This window comes from Sitophilus oryzae, unplaced genomic scaffold (genome assembly GCF_002938485.1).
Source record: "Sitophilus oryzae breed Bouriz unplaced genomic scaffold, Soryzae_2.0 scaffold_41_pilon_pilon, whole genome shotgun sequence".
NCBI classification, from domain to species: Eukaryota; Metazoa; Arthropoda; class Insecta; order Coleoptera; family Curculionidae; genus Sitophilus; species Sitophilus oryzae.
The window spans coordinates 5,729,291-5,743,187 of NW_022146996.1; the positions used below are offsets into that span (position 1 = coordinate 5,729,291).

Genomic DNA, 13,897 nt, shown 5'->3' on the forward strand with positions numbered 1-13,897 from the left:
ACAAAAAAATAAAGCGCTGGCCAGATAATAATTCGCATTGCATAAAAATGCACGTGAAAGTTAAAATTTAAAACCGCCGCGACATCGGTAGAATGTTGATACGAGATACTTTTTACCTCTTTTGTATCTGCAACGACGTATCAACATTAACCGCATGAAATATTAACGCTTTTCAATATATTTTCAGTTTAGCCGGGCTTGTATAATTTAAATTAATGGCAATAGAAAGGGTTAGGCTAGGCTAAGATAACATATACTCTAACGTTTCTCAAGATTTTAATCGATTTAAAATGAATATGCATGTGAAACAATACGAGGCTATATTTAATAAACATTAATAAGCTTTGGCAAATCATTTATTATAGATGAAAAATGTTTTGATGGAAAATTATATGCAGCAGACTTAAATTAATCTGTGGCAAAATGGTTAAAAAAAGCTTTCCATAGTTAGTAAAACTTATTATAAAATTTAACATAACAGATGACATAAAAAAATGACAGAAAAAAACAATTTGCCTGTGAACTAAAATGACAGAAACAACTGAGCATCTCGTTGGACAAACTATATGCTTCAGTATCCAAAAATTTTATTTAAGATAAAGGTGTTAAAATTAACACTCTCCTATTTTAAACACTGAACTTAAAAAGAAATAATCGTGTACTATAGATTTGACATAGATTATATTTTTATGGTGTATTTTTATTGGCCTATTTCACTGTGAACTTCTCAGATCTATCATAGTCCTCTTATCTATACACTACTGTATGCTTTTCAAAGTCCTATAACTTGGAGACCGAACCTTCCATATAGCTTTTTTGCCAGTGACTTATAGCCTAATACAACAAAGCACACATTTGCTATGCTATCGCACTGACATAGAATCATTAGAATGTCGTCATCTGCTAATCCCATAACTTTTAATAGTTTTCTAGCCTTCCTTGTGACGTTTGCCTTTAATTTTGAAGAGTATTCTACTGTGAACTGTTACGCCTACCTCTGTCTTGGTGAATTTTTCAACCATTTTCTAGAGATTTGTTGACCACGCACACTATTTTACGGTTATTTTTGTAAGTGCTTTTGCAGTACCGTAGAAGGGTTCTGGACCTTTGAAAGGCATCGAGGGACCCCATTTGACAACTTCACTTGCCTTTACGTTGCCTTTGTCAGCCTCATACTCTGAGGCTCAAAGCTAACGTAACTTTGTTGCGCTCTTCCACAGTATTTAGAGCACGCACATGATCAATAGTAATAGTAGTCTAGAATTGACCTCTATAGAACCAAACACCATGAGCGCTGATTTAGCTATCTGGAAGATGGAAACTGAATATTGTATTCCCTCCTGCCTGTATACTTCCTCTACACAATAATGGATTGGTATTATTTGCTGATATATCCTTGCATAGACCTACTGGGAAAGTTATGTTTGCTGTGACTTACTATATAGGCAATAATTTAAAAATAATTGGATTGACAGCTCCTTTGATATCGAGTTGGATATTGAGTTCAGCTAGAAGAAATTTGTCTCTTTGACGACTTTCAATCGAGTAAAAATCATTTGGCGTTACGACAATAATGACAATTTTATTGTTGCCTTCGAAAACTCACCCCAAAATTAATAAAAATAATCTCAAGAACATTTTATGGATCACTGATCGAAAACCAAAAAATTCAAAGTAATTTTGAGGAAAAGGGAGACTTCATTTTGCATATTTGTCGAGATATTCATCCTATAAATAGGGTCACCTCATACTCATCCAGAACAATTTTGCGTAGTAAATGCTTTAATCATCTAACCACAGATTTATCAATTTTCTGGTTACTTCATCGCTCATGGCGACCCAACAATATCTCATCTTATTCTTAATGATGATTACATTGTCCTTATCTGGCAATTTATATATAGAACTATTTAAATGGCGCCAATTACACAACAACTGCGGCCTTTTTGTCCATACACGAACGACCTCAAATCAAAAGATTATTAATTGAGAGGATAACAATAGATTTCTTTTTATTCGGAATAAGACGCCAGCGCCGGCGACATGAAATAATTATTAATAGTAATTAAAGAACTTATTTAGTGTGTTGTCTCAACAATGAATGTGACCTATATAAGAAATGTATTTATATTTCCTTAGTAGATATGTAACTTGAAAGCTTTTTGAAAGTAGTAGATCGTTGAACTATTGAAAAAAGTGTAACAGAATTTTAAGGCGGATTTCCACCAAAAATAACTCAATTACAACTATATAGATTTGTTTATAATAAGAGAAACAGAAACGTATCTATTATCTATTTATTATATTGTATGTGTGGATCTTTTATAGTCCAAAGTATTGAGTGTAAAAAGTAAACGCAAAACATACCAGAGTACAGGAGAGGATTTTTAAAACGATTATAAAACTTGTAAAACAATGGCCAACTTTATAAATAATGATAGAGTAATGAGTAATAAATACAGCACTAAGTCATCAATTCATAATTTTATAAGAATGTCTAGTAACGAAATTGAAAACTACTTCTTAATTCTTGCAATTGCAATTACATGCATACAAGAATCACAGATAGAAATATGCACTGGATACTCTGGTCAGTTGAGTGCATCTTTCACCCAACCAACTCTGTTTCCAACTCGATTTTTCGTTGTCTTATTCGACTCGACTTTTCGTTGTTGACGAAAACAGTTACCGGCGACCCAAGATTTCCAAGATGTTTATCATTTTGGAAACTCCAATTGCTGTTTTGTTAAAAACGAGGCTCTTTGCTTTGTTGCGGCTTTATCGGTTTGGTAGAAATCCGCCTTTAGAAATGTCACAACTGGATAACTTTAATATTATTATTTCGATAACTAAACGAAGAATGAATTGAACTGTCACATAATATCAATAACCTTTTTGTTGTTAAACATCCATTGTTTTGTTAAACAATCTTAAATATACAATAACATACAAAACAAATAAGGTATATTTTTTTGCCTATTTTTAATACCAAAAAAAAATATATACTTTTTTAACATTAATTCAAAACGTAAAACTAAATTAACAAATTATTGAGTCTACCCTACTTAAAGTTTTTAAACGTTTTAAATATAATTAGATAGGCACAGGTAAACTGGAACTTCTGTTCCATGGATATGTTCCATTTTTGTTTTTTTTTGCATGGCAAGAGTGTAAAAATCGAGGTAAAAATCTATTGACAAACACTGCTCATTCATGCCGGTTTTTGACCCGATGAGTTAGGATATGTAGTAGTTATTCTAGTATGTACTAAGAGTTGTGTACCGTAGTTAGTACGTACTAAGAGTTGATTTAGACGCTCGCCAAGTCGATAGGCTATTGACAATGATATCGCGGTGGACCGCGGTTCGGATTCCGCGTAAACAAAGTAGGCCCCGTCCAGAAAAGCCTTAGCAACAAAAAGGAGACGTTATCTTAAAATATTTTATTTTTTTGTGTAAATCAATAAAAATTACGTATTCATATGTAGTTTAAATTTTTTGACATGTACCACACCCTTCGAAGTATTTTGTAAATAATACTGGATTCATTTATAAGGAATTACTAGAACCAATATAAAACTGTTTTCATTTTGAAATCTAATGTCTAATAATAAAATATTATAAGCAACTTGTGTAAGCGTTTTGATAAAATAGATAAAAATATATTTTTTAATAACAAGGAAAATGTAATTTACTTAAAACCTATATTTGAAAATTACATTACGCTCACCAATTATATTTTATTTATAGATATGTATATGGATTAAATAACTACATAACTGATTAATTAAATAGTGATATATTAATGGACTGATACACAGCATGCACAAAATATATTGTAAAAACCGATGTAGCGGAAAGTAATTATTAAGTGAAAAGTTGGTTCTCTTGAATTTTTGGTACCGTTACAGTTATTTGGTTCGCCTTTTCCTGTTAATTATACATTTCACTGGATGAAAATGTCACAAATGCAACGTTTTTACATATTTTTACTATTAATTGGTATATGTATATTAATTATGCACCGAGGTGTGTACAGGGTGGGTCAAATTCGACGCTTTTAAATGGAAACACCCTTTTCTATAGGAGATAGACGAAAACTAATATCGGTGTCTGAAACTCAATTTTCATCAAAAACATGACGGTGAAAACCGCACATCAATATCTGTTACCGTCTCGGAGTTACGGGGTGTTTTTCAAAAATGTGCATTTTTAACAAATCGCTGTAACTTTTTTACTATGGAAAATTTTGAATTTCTATGAAAACATTTCCAAAGCACCTTTTTACGTAGAATTTAATGGTTTAAGTATAATTTTTTTAAAATTAATAATTTAAGAGTTATCAACAGAAAAATTGATTTTTTATTTGGGACACCCTCTATATTTTCAATTGACTGAAAAGAATTTAAAATTACCTTTCCAAAAATATAGCACATTTGATATTTTGTTATAACCCCCTTCAAAATACAGAATTTTTAAAAGTTCGCCATTTTTAACTAGCAGGCTTTGGACCCCTTATTGATGATATGCCCTTAATGGAACTCGAAAACATATTTTTCCAGCGAGACGACGCACCGCCTCTGAACGCTGAAGTTATCAGAAAATTTTTGCAGCCAATTTCAAGAATAATTGAATAGCTAACCAAGATCCCAGAATCCTATGGATATATTTGCGGAAGAATAAAGGTTCCTTATTCTTCCGTATAATCTAGACAATAATTAGAAATACTTAGCAGTTATGAGAGGGTATCTTTCACCCCCACTGAGTTAATGAATTCCACGAGAAATGTTCAAAAACTGCCCCGTCTGTCCATAACAGAAGACTGTCGACACATCCGAACAGTCGACATATCCGAACCCCTGCCCTGTAGCAAAATCTCATGTCTTGGTTTGCTGTTTAGTTTTATTGTTATTAGATATAGTTTAAATGTGTTGATGTTGGTTAAATATATTTTAAATTGTTATAAAATTCCGCATCTCTCATAGCAAATATTATTTTCGTTTTAATTGATGCTCACAGCTAGAATTTTTTTGCATTACAGCCGGTGCCGTTCAAAGCCTACTTATTTAAAGCGGGCGAATTTTTATATACTCTATATCTCGAAGAGGCATCGAGCAAAATATCAAATGTGCTATATTTTTGGAAAGGTAATTTTAAATTCTTTTCAATAAATTAAAAATATACAGGGTGTCCCATATAAAAAATCAAATTTTCTGTTGATAATTCTTAAATTATTAATTTTAAAAAAATTATACTTAAACCATTAAATTCTACGTAAAAAGGTGTTTCGGAAATGTTTTCATAAAAATACAAAATTTTCCATAGCAAAAAAGTTACAGCGATTTGTTAAATATGCATATTTTTGAAAAACACCCCGTAACTCCGAAACGGTAACAGATATCGATATGCGGTTTTCACCATCATGTTTTTGACAAAAATTGAGCTCCAGACACCGATATTAGTTTTTGTCTATCTCCTATAGAAAAGGGTGTTCCCATTTAAAAGCGTCGAATTTGACCCACTCTGTACATAATACATAATATCCTTTTTGTCATCCCCTAGTTAAACAATAAGTTTTGAAATACTTAATTATTGGATGATATAAGTGATGGTATGTAAGGAAATGCATGTTAATTAAATTATGTTGCTTATTTATATGTATTGTACAATGTAGAATGTTTTGGAGGGGGATTAATCACCGCGACCTTCCAGATCTATTGAGTGTTCTTCTTTCTTGAGTTATAACGGGTTATAAGTTATAACTCATCATACGGATGGAGTCCTCCAGGTTATTCACGCTTCCGCTTTAAGCTGGTTTCCGCTTGGAAAGCAGAATGGTTCTGTTCCAGCTAGTTAACTGTCCTTTTCTAGCTAGATCGTTTGCTTTTTCATCGCCTTCTATCCCTTGGTGAGCGGGCACACCCAGAGTAGGAGGACTTTATTTTCTTTGCCTAATTTGTTCAGCTTCTCTAGGCATTCTTTGACCAACTTCGAATTGATGGTTACTGAACGCTTGTTGTTGATCGCTTTTAGTGCTATTTTCTGTTTCCGATGGTTTATTTATATTAACAAATGCTTATAATTACATCAATTTTAAAAAATATATTTGAACGTTTGTAAAGAAAAAGTTTGCAACTTGTTTGCTGGGTGAGCCTCAAATAAGTGTGCATATTTTCAGAGCTGGTTGATCTTGATAAAATAAATATATTTTCTATTTGTCGTTCTACAGACAAGTCCAGTTATTAGAGTTTGAAAACGAAAAAAAAGTTTTTTTTTCAGGAATATTTCTAAATTTTGAGAGCCACCAGGTTTTTTAGTTCCTTTAAATTCGGTATACTACATATGTTGCCACATTTCTAAGATATTATATTTTTTTAATTAAAAATTTAAAAAACGTGTTTTTGGAGTCGAAATATACCTACTACCCCGAAAAATATTTGCATTTATTTCGGATCTAAGACGACACACCATTCACCATGTGGTGTTAGAAAAGTAGTAATTGGGAATTTTTTTGTTGGACAAAAAATAGATTCTATCTATCTTTTATCAGGAATAGATCTTTAAGGTAGCGGTGATTGACCCCCCTCCTCACACTTATTCTACTCATTCTACATTATCAGGAATATCGGAAATACACATAAATAATCGATTACCCAACATTTATGTATTAGGGACAAGATTGATTTCCCCGGTGTATTTAAAACATTTTAAGATTTTTATTTGTATAAAAGAAAGTCCAAATAATTAATTTTCAAAAATGTTGCATACTTTTTAACAGTTAAGTCCGTTCCACATATTTTTTTATTAAATTAAGCACGTTGCTTATGTACCTATTAAAAATGCTTATAATTGTATTATGTTTTAAAAATGTTTATAATTACAACAATTTTAAAAGATACAATTTAAAGTTTGTAGAGAAAAAGTTTGCAACTCGTGTGCATAATGGAAAAATATTCAACTCTCGAACTGTCCACCCAGAAAATACAGGACAGTGACCGTCATATAATTAACGAGTAAATTTTATTTACTGTCAATTTTTGGATTTGTTAAAACTTTATAATGTATTATTTTTACTAGAGGTAATTTCATCGGTAATTTCAGTTTATAGATAATATGTGTTAAAAAATAAAAATGATTTATTTAATTTTGTTTTGAAATTCAGAGACAAAATAGATCTAATACCTATATCTAATATAATCATTTATTTGAAGCTAATACGGTAAATGACGTTAATAAATTATAACACAGCCTATGGGCAAGTATTAAAATGATAAATGACATTTACTACCTACTTACACCAATCTAATTTAAATCTAACATTAATCTTAGTATTTTCGTTTGAATCAGGATTAAACTGATCACCTACCAGATTCACAAAGAAACAATAATGCATATAAAAATCTGTTTCCTTTATATTGTTGCGTGAATAATAGGCACCATTTCTAGTTATAAGAAATAGGTAGGCAGTATAATAGTTATTCCAGGATGTCAAACCGGAAGTGAACAGCGAATGGTACACAGATGAAAATCTTCGCCGTCGGATAGAGATTAATGCAAAATAAATTACCGATTTAGAATTTCAATTTGGACCACCAGGTATTTCCACATAAAGCTATATTTAATCGAAAAAATACCATTCTTTTTAGTTTCGAGAAAAAATTGCGTACTTTGGGCACAATACATACGCTATTGGTTTATGATTATTTTATCTTATCGTTTTATGTTTGTATTGACAATATCGCATAATCCTTAAATAAACGTATGGAGAGATGAGAATAATACACCGTGATAAACCGAGTTTTGTCTAAGTATAGGTTCTATTTGAGACCTTTGAACAACAGGTAAAAACGATTAATTTTCATTGGATAGGTAAAATCCGATAAAAAAAAAACAGCGTCAGAGGTGGCTTCGAAATGAATATCGCTGTCATTTTATATGTAAATGTAAAATGACATGGGGAAGGTCATTGCTCGTTATTTCCAAGCCAACTAGACGCAGTTTTTTTCCCTCATACAGTACTACTGCGAGAGAAATCATATAATGGGCTATCTGTGGCAGTATCCTTTAAATATCGACTTATACATATTATTTTTCTTTAAATATGGACTTCATTTTTTAATCTTGTTTTTATTTTAGAATTATAATTACCTATTGTAAAGGTGAGTATCTATTATTTGAAACTATTGTTTGTGCAATATTATGACAAACCAGAAAAAAATCTTATCTAAATGAACAAATGTCTATTGCCACGAAATAATGCGTTGTAAAACGATTTCGAATGTTCGATTTTCATTCTCAGAAGAAAATTACATTAAAATTTCATTAACATTGTTGACAAAAATGTGCTCAACGTTCAAATGTAAATATTATAGATTTACAATATTTTCCTTTGTTATTATAATTTTCAAGCGGTCATTTATTTGCAATGATACACCGGTGATAAAAGCAGATTTAATATATGTAATAAGAATAAGAATTGAATATGATTTATAAAAGATTTCCAATTATTATTTGCATAGTTGCAGTGTTTTGTGCATTTTGGACTCCCAACGATGAAGCAAAGTAAAGGCATTGTTTTAAGGTGTCAAAATAAGAATGATATACTAAATTGCAACTATTATTCTGCAGTAATAAATGAATCTACAAAGCAGTTTATGTGGTTATGTGGTAGCGTAAGTAAATATGATTTTTAAAGAAGCTTTAAATTACCATACTCGTACAGAGCCAAGTAGTTCTTGTATTAAATATTCTTTAAATAGAACTGGTAACTTAGAATCTAATATGGAGACAATGCTTTGTATTGTATATGTACCATGTAGTAGTATTATAAAATGTTAGCTAATGTTTAATAGCATTTAACATGTTCTATTTGCTACTGATTACTGAATACAATAATTGTTGTCGATTTTTGAGAATTAACTCTAAGTACCTAAATATTCATTGCTCACTTTTGACTTTTGACTTTTGACCTTGCAAAATTCTGTTAAATCATTATCAATTAATTATTGTTTTCTTCTATTATTACACTTCAAATAATAAACATATAACAATGACATCAGGACAAAAATGACAAGTATGATGGTAAGTAAACAGATTTATGGAAATTGTAGATAATTGGTAGGTACGTGTAAAAATAAACCCACTTACTAGGTTGGCAATTTGAAAAGTACTATTAGTAATTCCATATCGGAAAATTGGAGGGCAAACCAAGTACTCTTTGACACACCCCGCATCACCTGTTAGAGGGAAGTTACAAGAACTTTTTTAATACGAATATACCTTGTGTGGAAGATGGGACATCTTCAAAAAGCTCGTTGTTTCCTTCTTACAGTCTAATAAGAAAATACTAAATGCCACTATTAGGTAGTTTTTGACACATTGATGTTAAAGTTAAAAGATACATAACATTTTTGAATACTAATAATTAACTATCACTTATACAAATAAAAATCTTAAAGGTCTTAAATACACCGGGGAAATCATTCTTCCCCCTCTTACTAGCGGAATCGATATTTATATATTTCCGATATTCCTGATAGTAGATAGAATATATTTTTTATCTAACAAAATATTCTCAAATACCTATGTACTACTTTTCAAATTATCACCATCAGGTGAGTCGTCTTAAATCCTAAATAACTGCAAATATTTTTAGGAGTAGTATATTTCGACCCCAGAAACACGTCTGTAATTATTTTGCGTAAAAAATTATCTATATAAATAATAAACATAAATATATAAATTTTTTAATTTCAATTTTTAATTAAAAAATATAATACCTTGAAAATATGGCAACATTGTAGACGAATTTAAAGGAATAAAAAAATCCGGTGGCTCTCAAAATTTAAAAAAACTGGAAAAAATAATTTTTTAAATTATCAAACTAAATAAATAAATTGGGCCATTTTGGATTTATTTGGAAAACGGCAAAGAGAAAATATATTTCTTCTATCAAGATCTACCAACTCTGAGGATGTGTACACTTATTTAAGACTCACCCTGTATAATGTAATCAATACTTATTCCAGGACACATAGGTATTTTGTGCTATTTTATCTCTCCACCTTCTTGTGTTATTATCAATATTTTATACAACCACCCGAATTTTAAAGATCGACGAAAACAAACTATTCCCGCCTCTGGTTATAATTAAGATAAACATTTTATTATAAAATTTCCACAAATTTACACCTCGTATAATACAGTATTACTTACTTACTAAAGCATCAGGTATTATCTAACTAAATATTTATTTCATACAAAACAAAGACTAGACAGACCGTCGATATCGATCAGTCTCCTACCTGAGGGGGTGGGTTGTCCGAGTGCTGTACCATGGCCGGATCTTGCTTGGGACTCTTGCGGGACAAAATGCGGCAAAATCAAACAAAACACGACTCAAAACCCATGTCGAAAAAAACGAAACAACTCAAAATAAAAACGCTAAAACGAAGAACAACGAGAACACATCGACACCCTTCACGAAATACAACTCGAAACTAACTGACTGTGGCGTTTATTTACCGCCGCAGCGTGATTCATTTTTCGCCGCCTGCTGCTCCATGCGATACAGAAAGCATGCGCCCAGTTCGGTTTTCGAGAGGAGATGTACGAGGAACGAGATGAATCATCGATCTGGTCCGACGGTTTTCGGTGGTAGTTTCTCTACCGAGAGCGGTGGTCCAAGGGTGATGATGTCTATGGTCTAGGCAGAATCCAGATGTTGTCGATATTAAGAAAAATATCAAAATTGTCGACATCAAAATAAAACACTAATTCACAATTCACCATAATACACCAAAACACTTGTTTTTTTTGCACTGGACCCGCGTTTTGCTAACCATGTTCATGTTAGCATCATCAGCAGATGAATAAAACTAAGTTCCGTTTTAGCCTAGTATGCCGAATTTACACATTTCATGTCAAAAAGCTTCTTTTGTTTGTTTTAAAATTGCGCCAGTGCGTAAGGCTATACCTCAAACTGCCAAAATAATAGAAATAGAATTAACAGAAAGTTTATTACGTAAAAAAACAAGACGTAAAAGAAGATCATGGGCTAGAAAATAAATTAGTCGCAGAAATATGCGTCTAAAGGCGCATTCTCACGACTCGTGTACTTGACAAATTTGTAATTGGTATGTTTACACGGTGCGTCGGGCATATATACCAGAATTTGTAAGTTATTTATTATAGGAACTACGCCGCACTCCCCTCTCTTTTTGTCTCACAACGCAATCCTTCAAAGACGTGGAAGTGATGCTCAGACGCCTAAAAACAGAAGCAGACAGTAGGATTAAGCATAAACATCGACAAGACAAAATCAACGCGCATTAACACAAACAAAGAGGTTAGAACAGCTATGAACACAAACAACAACACTCCATTCAATGTAGGAATCTCAAACATGTCGAGAATGTAACAGAGTTTACTTATCTGGGAAGTATTGTAACAGCAAATGGTGGCGCAGACGCGGATTTTGTCAGCAAGATCAGGAAGGCGCAGCCTTTGGCCAACTAAAGTCAATTTGGACCTCCCGTCAACTCTCCATACAAACAAAATTAAGAATATTCAATTCCAACGTCATACCAGTTTTATTATATGGCTGCGAGACATGAAGAGTGACAAAACTAACTATCAACCGCCCACAGGTGTTTATCAATCGCTGCTTGCGGAAAATACTCAAAATCTTTTGGCTAGACACTATATGTAACACCGATCTGCTTCATCTTACAAACCAACAAGAAGTAGGCATTGAAATCCGCAAAAGAAAATGGAGTTGGATAGGTCACACCTTGCGGAAACCTGATAGTAATATAGCGAGATCAGCGTTGGAGTGGAATCCGAAAAAAAAAAAAGAGAAAGAAAGCAGGGACGACCTGCTCAAACATGGAGACTTTCCATACTGGATGAGCTTCAACAAGTAGGGTCAACATGGAAGGAAGCAAAAATAACTGCCAAAAATAGAACCCGATGGAGAGCTTTCACTAAAGCACTTTGCTTCGCGTATGAGATATAGGATCCTATATACAGGGTATACATGGTGCGTCGGGCATCTATACAGAATTTCTAAGTTATTTATATAGGAACTACCCGAATTCTCACCAGACTCTGTATGCCAATAAAAAATACTTGCCAAGTACACGAGTCGTGAGAACGCGCCATAATAATTTGTTACCTGAGCTACGGTTAGAAGATTCTAGAGATTATAAAAATGTTATGAATGGATGCAAACCAATTTAATTTAAATTAATTTGTTGTTGGAAAAAAGCAGAAAAGCATCCAGAATTTAAAAATCAGGACACATTCATGCGTATACAAATTATAGCGTAATGTCACATTTCGTTATATGTTCTCGGCTTAAGCTAGAAATTATGATTCTTAAACAAATTTTGTATTTCGGATTCTGTGGGTTCCATATACACTCATATTTTTCATAAATATCAACCAACGATTATTCACAAAACTTTCTTCTGACTTCTGACCAACCACTTGCCGCCATTTTAAAGCCCTCATTTGAATGCCAAAAGTGAAACAATAGTCAATTGAGATTTGTATCAACTCATTTGATCAACTGACATAATATTTGTCGAGTTTAGTTCAGGTTTTAGCTTCAGTTTGGTTTTTTCAGGTTTTGTTGTACCAATGTGTCTTATATATTTGTAAACAAGATCTTGCAGCAATCATTGCAAAACAGAATGGAAACGTTGTAGTAAGTAGTAATTACTACAAAAAGTTGTAGTAAAATTTGCTTATGGTTGGCGTAGTAATTGAAACCTTTGTCGGACAGGTTGTGACCATTTTATAAAGTCATCATCAGGAGAGAGAGAAAATATGGCGGACGTGTATATATGTGTAATTTTGGATCGTGCTGTAAAGGTAAATCAAACATCAATTGAGTGCGCTACATGTTGTGCTTGGGTCCACAGAGAATGTTCATGGTCTGGGGGAGAACTGAGGTAAGACACAACATTTGAAGTCATCCGCATCGATCTCTAAATGCGAAAATTTTCTCTGCAATAAATGGTATTGATTAAGAGCGTATTGTAGTAATTATTACTGCAAATGTATTTAAGAATTGCCGATAAGCAATTTAGATTTAACTACAATTTGTAGTTTTGGTTAAGATCGAAGATATCATTTTTACTACAATGAGACGGAAATATTGCCGACGTGCAGATTTTACTACAATCTTTGAGGAATTATTACTTGATATACAGTTTATGACCCAAAATACTTCCATATTAAAACCTTCTACAAAACTATGAACTGCTTCTGCAACCTTTTAACTACAAAAAATAGTAAATATTGCTACAACTTGTATTTAGCCCATACACTACTACAGTTTGTAGTTCGCATTATTCACTTTTTTTTTCGTGAAATTCTGATTTATGCCGGGTGCCACCAGATATGTCCAAGCTGGGTTAAGGTATAGATGGCTATGTTGGGTGGACCTTCGTTATTTTTGCTTCCGCTAATATTGACCATGTCAAACAAGCACATTAGAAAAGTAAAGTAAAGATTTCAGTTAACGTCTCCTTTTTGCTGCCATATGCCAGGGCTAATCTGGACGGGGCTTACTTTGTTTACGCGGAATCCGAACCGCGGTCCTCGGCCATATCATGGTCAATGGCCTACCGACTTGGCACGTGTCTAAATCGACTCTTACTCACGAGATATCCGATCTCATCCGGCCTCGAACCGGCGTGAATGAGCAGTGTGTGTCAATAGATTTTACACTTTTGCTTTTTTTGAACAACAGCACGTTTGAATACAGAGTTTCGAACCGGTCACCCGTCCATCCACTAGTATCGCCTTACGTCGCTTAACTTCGATGTTCTAATGGGAACCGCTGTTTCGACGTAGCTGGGCCGTTGCCCAAAAAAAGCACATTAGAGTTG

At 32.8% G+C, this 13,897-nt stretch overlaps 1 protein-coding gene across 1 annotated transcript in view; it reads right to left on the reverse strand.

The window, feature by feature from the left end:
* LOC115885804 (breast cancer anti-estrogen resistance protein 1) overlaps positions 1-10,511 on the reverse strand; it is a 127,346-nt gene extending 116,835 nt beyond the window's left edge. Inside the window, exon 1 of the mRNA XM_030904826.1 lies at positions 10,304-10,511. Coding sequence (XP_030760686.1) covers positions 10,304-10,336 — 33 coding nt within the window. The 5' untranslated portion in view covers positions 10,337-10,511. The remainder of the gene's footprint in view (positions 1-10,303) is intronic.
* Between the last annotated feature and the right edge of the window lie 3,386 nt (positions 10,512-13,897).